The following is a 16,201-nucleotide window of genomic DNA, read 5'->3' on the forward strand; positions in this document are numbered from 1 at the left end:
ATGCATTCCAAATCTATGGCTTGAATTAAAATTAAAGTTTATTTTGTATTTGCTCTCATTTATTTCTCCACGAATGCACGATGGCTTTTAATGATATAATTAATCAAATTTGGCAGATTAATATTTTTCGGCTTGAATTAATTTTTTGATATGTTGATATTTATAAGAATTTTGAATAATTGTTTAATCATATACTTGTAGATTCATTATTTTAGTCGTCTATTTGTATTGGCATAGAATTTATTGAATCTCATAAAATTTCAAGTTATACAAAATGAAATGAAAAATTGTATTATTTATATAGTATTTTGATTTTGACAAGTTGTAATTAATTCATTTAACGCTGTCGATTTAATCTTATTATGTAAAGATAAAAACATCGAACTTTGTCTGCATTTGTTCTTGTTGCTGACTCAAAACAAAATGTTCTTCTAAAGGAATGTTACACAATTTTGATAAGTACAATGTATAAAAATCTTTACAATTATAGTTTACTTATTCTTATTCTATGTATGTTTTTGTTAACATTCAACGATACAGGCAAAGTCTAAATATTCTCTCGATTCGTACATTTCACAAATTCCTTAACAAAGATACGATTCTCTCGTAAATATTCACCAATTAATGCGTATAAATATCATATTCCTTTTTAACTATTTTGTATCAATAAAATTTTATTCGTTGCGTAGAGTATTGCGATTAAATCTATGAAAGTGTTTGATCTATAACAAATTTGTTTGTTGTAGTTTTTTTTGTTGTAATTATATTAGAAGTAAACGAGGGAAATTTAGAATAAATAATTATAAAAACTTCGGTAGGATATTGGTGGAAAAATAACCCATTAACAAATTCTAGTTATAAGGTTTATGTCTATATATATTTAGTTCTATATATAGTTATAGTTCGTAACAACCAACTAATTATTAAGTTATATTATTAACTATTGGTTATAACAAAGGTAAAACGAATAAAACAAATCTAGCAGTATCAATCTATAATTAATTTATATTTAGAAACAATATTTTAAAACAAGCATACGTCATAATTTTATTGCACTCTATATACAATATAATTTTATTTTTTATGAGATATACTCAGGCATTCTTTACACTTGAAATAAAATAGTTATAGTATTCTATAACCAAATGAATATTCACTGCAGATGTACAAGGTTGTTTTTCTGGATCAGGACACGCGCTTAGATTAATGCCAATAATTTCATCATTGTATACTAAAGGACCTCCAGCGTCACTCTAGAAAAGTAATATTTCATGTTATATATTTTAAAATATACTTAAATGCCCATGATCATAATTACGGATACGTAGATTAAATATGCGCCAATATAATTAATGTTAACGATAAAAATATCTCCTGATTTGCAAATAAGTGTCTTAATATTTAATTAAAGTTAATGGCAACGTAAGCGCGCGAGTAAAACAACGTTACTGTATTTATTTAAATACTTTATTTAAAATTATGCTAATATTAATGAAATATTAATTGATATTTTATGATTCGGCTCTGTTTTATTACCATAATAATATACAAAATGATTTGTTTACCATATTAAGATACTACTTTTTATAAAAATATTCAATAATTATAGACAGAGCATAAATCAAATTATGAACAATTTTATTTTTAATTAAATGTGCTAGAAATAAGATTTACAATTAAATTTATTTTTATTAATTACATATTAAAAATTGATATTTATATCTTAGTGTATACCTATAAATATTATTGACACGGCAGATAAATTAAGTATAAAGCAGAAATTAACGTAGAAATTACAAAATATTGCATAAAATTATTTATAATTATCGAAATTTGTTCAAAGTCTATAAAATAAATTATTTATATAAATAATTTGGATAATACTATTGCATTATTATTTAAATGATTTCCAACTAATTATTATTTAACTACGATTGAATATTGTAATTATTATTTTATTAGCAAATTTTATTTTATATGTAGAAAATATTATAAATAATTAATACGAATATAGTTTATTAGATTAAATTATTACAAATAGCAGAAAACGAACTATTTATAAAAAAAAAAAAAGAAAAAAAATCAAACTGTCGTTTGAATTTAAAAATATTTCGACTGAAATATGTAAGATTTGTAGTTTCCATTATTTATTATCAAATTCAATTCAATAAAGGTCAATACAGTTTTATTATTATAAATTTTTTAAGATTTAGGATACCAATAATAATCCTCTTATTTCTCGTATATTCAATTAAAATTCCGAGAATATACATTCAATTATATATATATATATATATATGTATATATATGACATAATTTTGTTATAAAAGAAAATTAGACTTTTCATTTAAACGCTATATAACTATAAGATAAGAACGGAGTAATGTTTGAAAATAATAAATTTCTAGGTATCAAAGCATTAATAATTTAATTGTATAGTAAATACTATACAGAATTATATTATTAATTTTTTAAATTCATTTAAATATTTTATTATTATAGTACAATCTGAAATGAAATAGAACAGTAAAATTTTAAACTGTTACTTTATAAATGAAAAGAATTGTCGGTCTGTAGTAATAGAAACATAATGTGGAAAACATTTTATCTCTATCGCGACGAAACAAATGTGTTTTAGTTTATTATTATTATTATTATTATATATATATATATATATATATATATATATATATATATATATATATATATACATATATTCTGTTGTAAAAAAATGTTTGTAATTTCAATTCCACACACATTACATTTTAATATTTTATTCAAAAATATTATAATTAAGTATTTAAATCATATTATATTATGAATATTCCGAATGATGCTTTCATCGGTTATTATCACAAGTATGAATTTCATTGAGTAAAACTTTGTAATTTACAAAAACTTATGAAAATAAAATCAAGTATTTTAAAGGATTTATCTACGATTTGCCACGAAACGCGCTAGAACTTGACAAAAAAACAAAATACTTACGCGTTGTAACAATACTTCTGGTTCTGCTATAGAACAAACAAACCTAAGTGAGACAGTATCTTTTATTCCTAGCATCGATTCAACTTTATTTTCGCATGCGAAATTAGTTATAATTTTCAGATTTGCAGCATTCATCTTTGGATTTATTTCGCCATTAGAAAATTTACCCCATCCTAATGCAACAACTTCTAAGTCATATAAGCCATAAGTGATCGTACGCGAAATAGTTGCTGGAGTAACATCATGTACTTCATGAGCTAACTACAAAAGATAATTCTCTTATTAATGAGAGAGTTATTGTAACTTTAAAATTATTTCTTTTTCATTGAATTCAAGCAATTGTCTTTCGTTCGCTTGAGTATAATTATTATAGAATGAGAATATATTATCAATCATTTACGGGAATTATATCTTTTTTATTGTATTACTTTTATTTTCAAATTGTTAGATCTAATAGTACTTCAATAGTAAAATAATTTACCCTTAGTATAGCTATGTCGTTATGATTAAATGTTTTTGAAATCCTTTGACTGGCAGTCCATTGATCATACGTAACCCACCAAGCAACACCATACTTCTTACCATATCTGAAATCATTTAATCCAACCATTGCTAACAAAGAAGCTAACAATTCGTGTGCTAAGCAGTGCTCAGCAGTTAATACATCTTTCATTGAAATTAGAGCACCAGAGCAAAAATGAGTTTCGGTCAGCTGATTATTTATTGTACTAATTCGCAAGAGAGACGTGACAAAGGGATATTCGCTTGATCTTACCAAGCGAACATTTTCACCAAACAATGCTTGTGCAACATGATTTAGATTACCTAAATAACAATAAAGTTAAATAAATCGAGGTGTACAATTGCCAAATTTTTACTAATTTGTTGTTGCTATTATTTTAATTATAAGCAAAATTGAAAATATACTTGTTGTACTTACAGAATAATATTAATTGTGCAGTAAAGTAAAAAATCTGGAAATTCATACTGAAAACTTACAACGAATGAAAATGCCTTTCAAAATAATCCTAAATAATGATAAAAATAATAACAAATGCCAAAAATAATGATAAAAATAATGAGAAATTTTATGTTTATTAAATGGATATTTTTGATAAATTGTCTTCGGTAATTTTATACAGTTTTATGCTATATTATTGATTTATGCGAATATTGATACATGAATATATGTAATTTATATTAAAAAAAAAAAAAAAAAAAAAAAAAAAAAATTTCAGGCTGTAATATGATAAAAGTATATACCTCGTCGATTTTCCGTTTACGAAAATGATGGATAAAAACTATTACTGTATATTAATATATTTATAAAAGTAAATAAAAAAAACAATACAATTTATTTCACTCTTATTACAAGCTTATGAACATTGTTTAAATTATTAAAATTAATTTTATAAAAATTTATTAATAGCTTCCAAGCGATAAAAAGTACATTAATTTTTTTTTTTTTTACAATTTTTAATTTTGTTTTTTAGACGTCAAATTATTAGATATCAGTTTTTTAATTTCCTTCCTAATTGGATGCACAGTATTTTATTTCACGGCTTTGGCGTTCAATTATAAAGTAAAATAAAGAAATAGTACATTTTTATTATCTGTTTCATTAAATTGGCTTTAGACTGATTTTATTTTTGTAATACTTACCTACTTTAAAGATTAAAAGCTGAAATTACTTCTGATCTATGCTAGAATTGTTTAATTTCAATCCTTTTTAATAATGTATTTTCTTTGAATATATTTATTTTAAACATTTTTTTCATTTGTTATTTATATTACTCATTAATTATCATATTTCTTCACATTCGTACATATATCACTTGCTTAACATATGTTAAGCAGATATGTAATAAAAACTTAAACTGAATTTAATTAATAAAAAATTATATCGATACACGTTATGATTACATTGTGTTGATATATAAACTTAACGTAGAAATACGTTTGTTTTTCAAAACGTTAACTTGAATAAATTTGTTTAATTTTCGTTTTATTTTGGTCTGCTTGTGGCATTTCAGATAATATTTAAATATGAAAAAACGTCAATTTATCTACTTTGTTTTCATAAAAATATGTTACCAAAATCATTATTATTTTTAAAAGCGAATGATAGCCTCAAAACTTATATATTGTCAAAGACGTATCCTAACAATTAATTAGTTTAACATTAATCTTCTTTCTTATATGGTTCTTATATGATTGTCTAAAATTTAAAAAAAAAAAGCAATAAAAATATTATTGATTAATTAATTTTATAATGAAGTATTTATACTGATTGAATGTATTGAGGTATTTGTCGCGACTTTGTGGTTCGGTAATAATAATATTACAAATAAATATCAATTATATGTATCATTCTATAAATACATATAAAAAGGTACGTACATATACACGCATATTTGGATGTAGACATGTAGGCATGGGTGCAACTAAACCTTTCAACCATTGGTTTTCATTTCTGAATTTACTTTTACCCGTTACCTCCAGCACGGCATTTTATTCGCAAATATGTAGCTTTTTTTTACTTTTACATATATGTACTTTAATGCATTTAATTATGTCTTATTATAATAGTAATGAATTTTTAAAATTAATATACTAATTTTATATGGAACCGAGTTTTAATTTAATGTTGTAAATGAAATGAATAATGGCAGTGACATAATATAAATGGAGAATTAATATCGCAAAACTCTTATAATATTTATTAACTTATTTATTAATAACATATTGATTATTATGTTTTTAAGTCTCCAATGAATATTATAATATAATATTATAATATAATATAATATAACCAATAGTGTAAGGTGACTAATAAATTGAAAACTTAAAAGTGATAACAATGATTATTACAATCCAAATTATAAACATGAATATCAGTCGTATTATATATTTAAACTTAATTATAACATATTTACATTATTAAATAAATATATCCATGCATTATAATTTGATACAATGAATTAAATTAAGAATTATATGTTAAACGTGAAAAGTATTGAAATTTCAATGACAATGAATTACGCTGACTTAATCCATTTACCAATTAAATGATGTATTATATAAATTTAAAAAAAAAAAAAAATGCATTAATACTAATTATAAACATTGCATTTATATTACGAGTCGAACAATATTAAAATTTATTTGAAGTTTTAATATTAATCCCTTAAGCTTAATTATTATTAAAGTGATTATTATGGAAGTTTAAACGTTTATACAATAAATTTCAAAATATAATTATAACAACAATGATTATTGTATCAAGTACTAACATGACGTTTCACAGTTAATTATATTAGGTAATTATTAAGACATAGCAATTATCATAAAGATTACATATATATATATATATATATATATATATAACATTAAATAATAAAATTTAATATATAAATTTAATTTAGATAAATGAAGGATAATATAGCTCGGGATATATTGTTTAATTCCTCCTCCCTCCCCCCCTCTTTTTTTTTTTAAACAATTAGTCCATAAGCTTTGATTTCAAAAGCAAATGCTATGAAATAGAAAAAATGTCGATGAAGTTAAGCTACTTCATCGTACTATGATGGTTAATTAATTAAAACGTAATTCATTTTATTCTGAAATGTTCAATGTTCAACTCGAACATTCAAAATTTGTCATATTACTTCATTAAAGGGTTATAAGTTATATATAAATATCAAACACTTGTTAAAATACAAAAAAATATCTTTTATCTAAATTAAGCATCGTTTTATCAACTAAATAAATTTTAATTAAGCCAGCAAGTACAAATAAGTTATATCGTTTATTCTTTAATGACATCAAATATGTATATATACATGTATACGATTTTTATCTCAACATCTTTTATTTGCTTATTTGAACATTAGGTAAAATAGTAAAATAAAATAAAGTTTTTAAACAATGTTAGGATAAATTTATGTAGGCAATACAGCCAATGCTATTTTAAATAAAAAATAATCAAGAAATTATGATATAATATATTTAAGCATTTATATGTGTTAATAATATAATATTAATAATGTTAATTTTTGCTACTATTTCTTGAGGCGTATAATCAAGGTATATTCTTCACCTCTGAAATAAAGTCTTGATAATATTGTGTAACTAAATGGATATTTAATTTGTTTGGATCAACGATATATTCATCCTCTGGAACTGTAGATATACTAATGCCAATGATTTGGTTGTTATATAATAAAGGACCACCGCTGTCACCCTAAACAAATTATATCACGCATTCTATATTTTATAATGTACGTAAATAGTTATAATTTTATAATGGAAAATGAAATGGTATAATGAAAATTCACGTGTGCGTTGATAATAAAATAGCTCCTGATTTGGAAATAAGTGTCTTATTCAATCAAAATTCATATCAACTTAAGTACGCAAGTGAATGTTCATGAGTATATTTATTTAAAATACTCTATTTAAAATTGTATTGATAATAGCAAAATGTATCTATGTTTTAAATCCGAAGTTAAGTTAGAAGAGAAGCTTTATTGTGGTAATAATATGTAGGAAGATTTATTTATCATATTGAAGACATAATTTTATAAAAATATTGTATAATTATGAGCATCGGCTTACACGAAATTATATTATTCTTTATTATCTTATATATAATTCTTTATTTAAAATAAAATTTAGATTTAATATTTTTGTTGTTGTTTTTATTATCATTATAAGCAATTAATTGGCAATATTAGAAATATTTATATATATAGGATTTCTATTGAATGGCAGTATTTAATCGTAGAACTGACTATGTATTAGAAAATTAATGAAAAATTGACTAATAACTGATTTATTTACAGATACATTTGAATATCATAGTATTGTATAACTGTATGCCAAATGCAGTAAAAGTTGCATAATTCCGTTTTGAAAACGGAATTATTTTATTGATAACATAAAAAATTATTCAAAATTACTAAGCATATATTGACAAAAAATTATATATTTCTTTTTTTCTTCCGTCAATCGTAGTCTTTATAAAAAAAAAAAAAAAATATATATATATATATATATATATATTATCAAGTAGATAAAAGGGCTGGTTTATCATTTTAAGTTAAGAAATGGAAAAAAAAATGAGTGAGAAATTATAATACTCACGTAATGTAATAATGCTGGAGGGTTTGCGGCAGTACATATGTATCTTAGTGGAACATTATATTGTTTTCTTGCGAATCTCAGAACTCTGTTTTCGCATTCGGAATTCGTTATAACTGTTAAATCGACAGATTTCAGCTTTGGGAATACTTGGCCATTTTCAATTTTACCCCATCCTACAGCGGTTACTGTTAAATCATATAAACCCAACGTGAGTGTATTGGAAATAAGTGGCGGAACAATACTATGTATGTCACCGTTTAGCTATAATGGAAAAATATTTTATTAATTAGAAAGCCATTGTTGCCTTTACTTACATAACTGTAATAGCAATGCTTATAATACTAATTATTATTAATTTTTCAACTGAATCTGAACAATCGTCATTTGTGCTTTTATGCTTAAATGTATTCATAGAAGCTAGAAGCATAGAAGCTATTGTATATCCTGAGATTTTGTAATGATTTCAATTAATGACGAAATTTTATATTATTTTGCATTATAATATCAATTGCGGAAGAATAAATACCCTTAGTATAGCAATGTCATTGTTTCGAAAAATGTATTTGTCGTTTTTGTGTTCGGCCCAAGCGTCATACGTCAGCCACCATAAAATATTGTATTTGACACCATATCTGAAATCGTTTGATCCAATTGCTACTTGAAGATTTTCTTTTAATTCATTGTGTAAACAATGTTCTGCAGTCAACACATTTTTGCTTGAAATAAGCGTTCCGGTGCAAATGTGGTTAAACAAAACTTGATTGTTTAATCGGCTTATTTGCTGAATGGATGCAAGGTAACGAAATTGATTTTCGTCTACAATTTTAATACCCGCTCCAATCATCGCTTTAGCCTTTGTTACATGACTTAAATTACCTAAACAAGAAGAATTTAGAATTTTGCTTGTAAATTACGTTTCTAGTATAATTTTCTTACTTACAAAGTATTGCGAATTGAGCAATAAAGTAGTAGATCTCGAAATGCATACTGAAAAATTAAAACTATTAGAAATATTTTTGAAAATCAAGTGTAAGATGGAAATGGTTTCTGTATATATGTTCAATGTTTTTTTTTGTTTTGTTTTTTTTTGTTTTTTTTTTGTTTTTTGTTTTTTTTTATTTTTGATTTTTCAATACCTTTATGTTGATTACATTATTTAAAAAATTTGAATAATTCATTTAGATAAAAATTAATTGTACTATACTTGTCTCTACTATACTTATATAATTTGTAGTAATTTAAATAAATTTGTTGTTGTTGTTGTTGTTGTTGTTGTTGTGAAATTTATTTTTTACCATCTTCTTGTAATAATATGAAGAAACTTATATTTTTCTAATGGTTTTTATAATACCACTTTAATAATTTATACAGTGAGAGAGAGAGAGAGAGAGAGAGAGAGAGAGAGAGAGAGTCAATTTCTATATAAATTGGGGTCACGATTGCCGATTTTTATTTTAAAATCCAAAATCAATAATATATATCGTAACTTATCTATTACTGTTATTTTTTTAAGCATGATTTCAATTTAATAGAATAAATATAATAATGCAATAAATTAAACATCATTTTTTACATTAGACTTTAGAAATTTTGCAATGAATATTTGTAAACTACAAGTTCAATTAATAATCAAATATTAAGTCTTCATAACGATGGTAATAATAAAAGACGCGATGAGTTACAATGTTTATTATAAAACTACATATTATGTTTTATAATAATAATTATATAATTAATCTTAGATATAATTTATATATAAATAATAAATATCCGAAATAAATTTACTTCAAGTATTTATACGATTTTTTTTTAATTAATTATATTTTAAAAAGTTCTGTTGTTGATTATTTTATTTGGAAAGCATATAAATTATTTTAATAATTTTGAGAAAGGTACCTTTAAATGATCAGTGATGATTTTATGATTTATATCTTTCTTGTAAGTTAGAATAATTATATCATTTACATATATCTATAGGCGCTTTATATATCTATTACATTACGAAAGATTTAAAGAAAAATTTAAATATATATATATATATATTTAATTTACAAAGCTAAATGAATGTACTAGAGTTTCATATTTTTTTTTCTGTAATCAAATTATTTCAATAGAAAAATTCATTTTAATTTCATGATAAGAAATCGTAGGATTATTGCAATAAATATTCATTCGATTGAAGTTTCGATACTTTGTTTACATAAAAAAAATTCCTAAGTGAAACATTTATTAATTGTACGTTATCTATTTTTTCGTATTTACTTTCAAATATTTCTTTTGTGATTTAAATACTTACGAATTAATAATAAATAATTCTAAAACTTGTTTGCTTTATATGATTTTGATAAGTTTTAAGTATTACTTTAAAGTGCTCAAGTTGATATTGTATTTTTAAATGTTCAAGCATAAATAATTATTCATATTGTTAATAAAATCGTTTATTACAAAAACATGCCTAATGTTATAATTAATTACGAAATATGGATATAAAGAACATAAATAATTTCACAATTTAAAATTTAACCTATATCATAACAATACGAATAATCTATATAAGTATAATAATAATCATTTAAACAGATACTTAAATTGGGTATGTATTTTTCAATAATTCTGAATTGTGATTAGCTAATTTACATTCAAAGTGCTTAACATTCAATTCATATTTAATTAATCTAAACTTTGATCGTTTGATGAATTAAACTAACTTAAACTAATTCCACCTTTTTTGAGATATGTAAGTTGTTACTTAGTTTCTACTATAATTTTAGGATTTTTCATTATTATTATTACAAATCGTACTCTTAATGTACAAATTCTCTGACTTACACAAGCTTAACTATTATTTTATTATTAATATTGATGGCCGATAAAAAAGGTTATGTTTAAATAAAATTTTCTTTATCTTTTTTTTTTTAGATGTCAAATATAATAGAATTCGTTTTTCATATTTTTATTATAATTATCGTGATTCATAAAATTTCATGACGTATGTACGAAGCATAGATACATAAGTTTTCAAATATTATAGGCTTTTGATCGATCGATAGTCAAAATATATAATTAGAGAAGCTCGTTTTTTAGCTTTGTTTTTAACTGTATATTTTCTAATTTGAATATTTTCCTTAATATTTAAATTAATAACAATGTTTTCTCTTATATACTGATTTAAATATACGTAAAATATCTTTAATACGCGAATATCAGTCTATAGAAAGCAAATTTTAATATAAAATTTTAGAATAAATAAAAGAGTTTTATTTGAAGTAGATAAATTCATAATACAGTACTAAGGTTATATTAAATAAATGAAACGGCTATTTGCATCTTATCAAAATAAAAAAAAAAAAAAAAAAAAAATTAGATATTAACTTTAGAGAGACTTAGATCAGATTTAGTACCCAAATCTGAATTAAAATTTAAATTAATTATAAATTATACATAATGCGCTTGAGGTGAAATCCTTCAAATAATACCAATGATAGTAGAACAGACATGTACAACAGAAAGTAACTATTAAATTAATCAATTATTACTAAATAATGTAAATTCGTGTAAGATTAACAGTAAAAATGAAATAATAACATTATTATTTTAAATATTATATTACACCACTTAGTAAATTCGCGATTAAATGATAATGAGTTATTAAATTGTAATTAGTCGAATGAGATTATACGAATAAATTGTCAGGATTTAAACTATGCGCTTTATGTGTTTGCAGTGAGAATTATTATCCATTTGGTTCGTATAGTTTTTTGTTCAAGTACAAAAATCGTACAATGGTAAAAATATACAGACTGTAGCGCTTATGTGAATAGATCGTGTAAGCCAATGAAAAATACCCATCATTAATTAAAGAGTCTTAAATTGTTAATAGACTCAATCGTCAATTTATTTAAAAGAACAATTAATAGAATTTAGCCTTAAGATTGCCTTGACGAAAATGTACAATTGCTAAAATATTTATACATAATAAATATTAAATTATGAAAAACGCTGTAGTTTTGAAATTATAGTGCAAATCCACCTCAATGTAATTACATGCTGATTCGCGTGAGATGAATTATCATACAAGTCAATTACTTGCAAATTCAAAAAAAAAATTCTGTTAAGAAGAGGCTGGTATTTACTAATATTTACTAATATTCATTATAGTAATAATGGCTTTAAGTGCCGAATATCAATCTTATGAGTGTCAAGGATTTATCCAAATGCCAATACTTTCACCGTAACAGAGAAATACTTTTTAAAATATGTATATGTTATAGGATTTGTCAAAGAAACATTCACATTATCAAAATGTTTAAGTTTATTACAATTATCAAAAATAGTATTTTTTTTCCTTTCTTAATGAAAGGGGAATATTAAAATATTAAAAATAAATAAATTTATTGTTATTATGATTTTATCATTTTTATGAAAATATTCAGAATTACTTGTACAGTCTAATTATCATTATTAACTAAAAAACAATCGTGTAACTTTCATAATAAAAAATCAGATTATTTATAATTAAAGAGAAAAGCACAGTACATATTAAAATATGTTTATTTGCTCAGTCGGGAACATTTTACATTTTAAATTATTCAGTAATTTTATTATTAAAATGTTTTTCCCAGTATTAAAAGAATTTTTTATTACAAATGAAAAACAAAAAAAAAAAAAAACAAAAAAAAAAGGAATGCTTATATTACATTCATATATTGTTTACTGATGTTCATAAGTTTATTTTGATATTAGCTTAGATAATTTAATAATCAGCTTTCTCAATAATTATTTTCTAGTAATCGCAATGCAATTTATAAATATAGTATAACATTCATATACGATGCTATCCAATATATGATATTGGATTTTTTTTAATTTTTTAACTTTTTTCAATATTTCCATTGATCACTGAATCGATACAAAACGTGTTGTACGCCCTTATTTCTTTAAAGTCAAAACTCTATGAAAATCTGCGCTATTTACAAAATCGTTTCATAAAAAGTCAATTCTAATTTTCAATATTCTCGGAGAAAGTAACATTCATCAATTTCCTGCAGCCAATTTTACGCTGACATAACTTCCTCTTATTTCTTTTTAATTTGTCTTCAAATCATTAAAAGTTCAGAAAAAAAGTGATGTAAAGTGTTGTCTAGTATGCGTTTAAGTAACAAGCATTTTGTACCATAAATGCTATAATGTTTTTAAAAATCTTGGCGTTTTTATGCATCAAGCAGATTAATTCACGAGATATATTATGTTTTGTTTTACATTTAGGGCAATGAAAAAATTTGTAATTTTCGACTATTTTTATCAGATAGCCTATTAAAGAAATGTTATTTAATAGTAATCGAGCATATTTACCATTGTCATTGAATATAATGGTAGTAAATATTTTGAAAAATTTCAAAATAAGATACAATATTATTTACAGTATTGAAGCTTCAAAAAGTACGTGTCACTAATTGAATCCATTTGTTACATTTTATTTTACAAACTTATTAAACTTCTATACCTCTTTAATAATTAATAGACTTTTAAACGTTATTAGTTTACTATTATAGAGACGAAAATTTACGCTGCGTATATATTTTTAACACATCCTTTTACAATTTTTACATCATCAATTGGTCTATCATTTTTATCTGTCTCTACAAGTCCTATTCGTTTAACTATTGCCATGCCTGTATGAACTCTTCCTATATAAAAATGAAAATTGTTATAATATTTACTTAGTTCTTTTATAAAAACAACGGCATATTAATATAATATAATAGTTACCAAAAATTGCATGTTTTCCATCCAACCATTGCGTTGGAGCCAGAGTAATAAAAAATTGTGATCCGTTTGTGTCTGGGCCTGAATTAGCCATTGATAAAATTCCAGCGCCTGCATAAAATGTAAATATGAAAACAGTTTTAAGCAAGAATTAATTTTAAGGAATCATTGAAAATTAGTTCAATGCACGCTTGTTTTTAAATAAAATTTGTAATACAAAAATTTTGTCAATTTTTGTATCTATGTAAAAAATGAATACGATATTCAATAATTTATGATAATAGACACTGTATGGTAAATAAACTATTCGATATTGTAAGATTATGTACATAATTATTAATCATTTCATTTCTGAAACATTACCTAAAGGTAAATTTTCTAAATTTCATATTAATTACATATGAATTTATTACAATTTTACCGGTATGTTTTAAATCATCGTGTATCTCGTCGTCAAAACATTCTCCATATATAGATGTGCCCCCTTTTCCAGTTCCTGTAGGATCTCCACCTTGGATCATGAAATCTCTAATTATACGATGAAATTTTGTTCCGTTATAATAACCTCTCCTCGCTAGCTCAGCAAAATTTCTGCATGTTATTGGCGCATGTTTCCAGTACAATTCAATAACTATTTCACCCATTCTGATAAACCAATGAAAATTAAGATTAAATTAATTTTATAAGCTGATTAGATCGAATATATACCGTAAAACCCTTACGTTGTTTCAAGAGATACAAATGGAGGTTGCCAGTGCTTATCAGGAATTCCTGATGAACTTGATGTTGTCAATGCCATGTTTGTAAATTTTGATATATCTGGTACAAAAAACGATATTGAAATTTTCTTTATTTGTGTAATTAATTATCTTTTAATATATTCACTTAATAATAATAAATAAATAAAAAATAAATAAATAAAAACCAGCTACGTTTGAATACTTATTTTAACCTAAAATTTGAAAAGATTTTATTTTGCCAGCACAATAGAGTGGTAATGCTACATTTAACTAATGCATGCATTTTCATAAATAACCAGTTAAATTTAAGTACAATATACGTGCGGATGCGTGTATGCGCAAATGTATGTATTAATCAATTAATAAAATATACAAACCGGTAGTTCTAAGCTTTTGGAATGTGTAAAATTTATTTAATATGAACAAAAATATTAGCGCTGGTAATGGGTACTCATTGATTGGTCGTCCTTATAAACAAGAGCGGGAGCTACGAAATCTCTCTCTCTCTCTCTCTCTCTCTCTCTCTCTCTCACTCTCTCTCTCTTTTTAAATAATCGATAAATATGTTAAGTAATACGCTAATACGCTAACGACCATTGACTAGAATATTAGAGTTCATTACATTTATTTAATTTATATGCTACATCGTAATACAATACACATGATAATTTATTTTATCGCATGAAAAAAATTAATTTACTATAATCATAGTGTAAGAAAGGTACTTTTGTGGTTTTTTTTCCGCCTTTTATTAAAGCAGTGATTTAATATTGAAACGTTAAACCAATAATGCGCTTATTACTGGTTTTCATATAAAAAAAAAAAAAAAAAAAAAAAAAAAACATATATATGAATACACACGAATTGACATTGTATTAAATTAAAAATTACAGATAAAAATATTAAATCACATATGCATCTTACAAAAGGATCGAACTCGGTAGCCGTGGAATGATATTATTAGCCAATCTCAATTCCGATAATTAGAAGCATCTTCAAACCAACGAAAACGAAAAGTTCTTATAACTTACAGTTTTAAAAAAGAAAGCATACTCGGCAGTGTGCTCCTTCATCCCTAATTTTCAATAATTTTCATAAAATAAATCCGACGGCTTTTGCACCGTTAGGTGGAAGCTCATAATGGGCCGGGTCAGTTGATCGATAAATTGGTAAAATCACAAGTGAAAGATTTTAAGAAATTTTTGTTATTCGCAAGATATACAAGAGATACATTTTCATTCAACTTTCAAATATTGTCAAAACTTGAAAAAAAAAAATAATAAATAAATAATACTTTCATTTGCTATTTTTAAAAATTTTAAGAGGAATACAGATTGGGTCTATTAGTTTATATTGCAAAGAAATATGTGGCATTGAAAATATTTATTTCATAATTGTATTTGTCTTTCTAATGTTCTAAAATGTTATTAGTGTATGAAATTGTATAAGATAATAGTCGGTGATGATATTATTTTCATCGCAAAAAAATACATTATAAAATTATTTACATTACTAATCAGCTGTTAGCAAAAATAAGATGAATAAAATTTGTCTTTAAAGCT

The 16,201-nt window shown here is 23.6% G+C and overlaps 3 protein-coding genes across 3 annotated transcripts; all 3 read right to left on the reverse strand.

Annotated features, from left to right (window-relative positions):
* Positions 1-1,035: 1,035 nt before the first annotated feature.
* LOC105360188 (chymotrypsin-2-like) lies at positions 1,036-4,684 on the reverse strand. The gene is made up of 5 exons (XM_011497020.1): positions 4,651-4,684; positions 3,929-4,016; positions 3,470-3,813; positions 2,989-3,249; positions 1,036-1,253 (listed from the first exon to the last, which is right to left on the reverse strand). The coding sequence occupies exons 2-5, from the start codon at positions 3,972-3,974 to the stop codon at positions 1,095-1,097; spliced, it is 810 nt and encodes a 269-aa protein (XP_011495322.1). The 5' UTR covers positions 3,975-4,016; positions 4,651-4,684; the 3' UTR covers positions 1,036-1,094.
* A 2,309-nt stretch (positions 4,685-6,993) lies between these two features.
* LOC105360189 (chymotrypsin-2-like) lies at positions 6,994-9,150 on the reverse strand. The gene is made up of 4 exons (XM_011497021.1): positions 9,074-9,150; positions 8,660-9,009; positions 8,134-8,394; positions 6,994-7,231 (listed from the first exon to the last, which is right to left on the reverse strand). The coding sequence occupies exons 1-4, from the start codon at positions 9,117-9,119 to the stop codon at positions 7,070-7,072; spliced, it is 819 nt and encodes a 272-aa protein (XP_011495323.1). The 5' UTR covers positions 9,120-9,150; the 3' UTR covers positions 6,994-7,069.
* A 4,320-nt stretch (positions 9,151-13,470) lies between these two features.
* Positions 13,471-15,814, reverse strand: Cypl (peptidyl-prolyl cis-trans isomerase-like 1 Cypl). Its single transcript, XM_011497022.1, has 5 exons — positions 15,671-15,814; positions 14,622-14,718; positions 14,321-14,544; positions 13,903-14,010; positions 13,471-13,820 (listed from the first exon to the last, which is right to left on the reverse strand). The coding sequence occupies exons 2-5, from the start codon at positions 14,696-14,698 to the stop codon at positions 13,696-13,698; spliced, it is 534 nt and encodes a 177-aa protein (XP_011495324.1). The 5' UTR covers positions 14,699-14,718; positions 15,671-15,814; the 3' UTR covers positions 13,471-13,695.
* Between the last annotated feature and the right edge of the window lie 387 nt (positions 15,815-16,201).

The sequence above is a fragment of the Ceratosolen solmsi genome, unplaced genomic scaffold, assembly GCF_000503995.2.
Source record: "Ceratosolen solmsi marchali unplaced genomic scaffold, CerSol_1.0 scaffold13, whole genome shotgun sequence".
Classification (NCBI taxonomy): domain Eukaryota; kingdom Metazoa; phylum Arthropoda; class Insecta; order Hymenoptera; family Agaonidae; genus Ceratosolen; species Ceratosolen solmsi.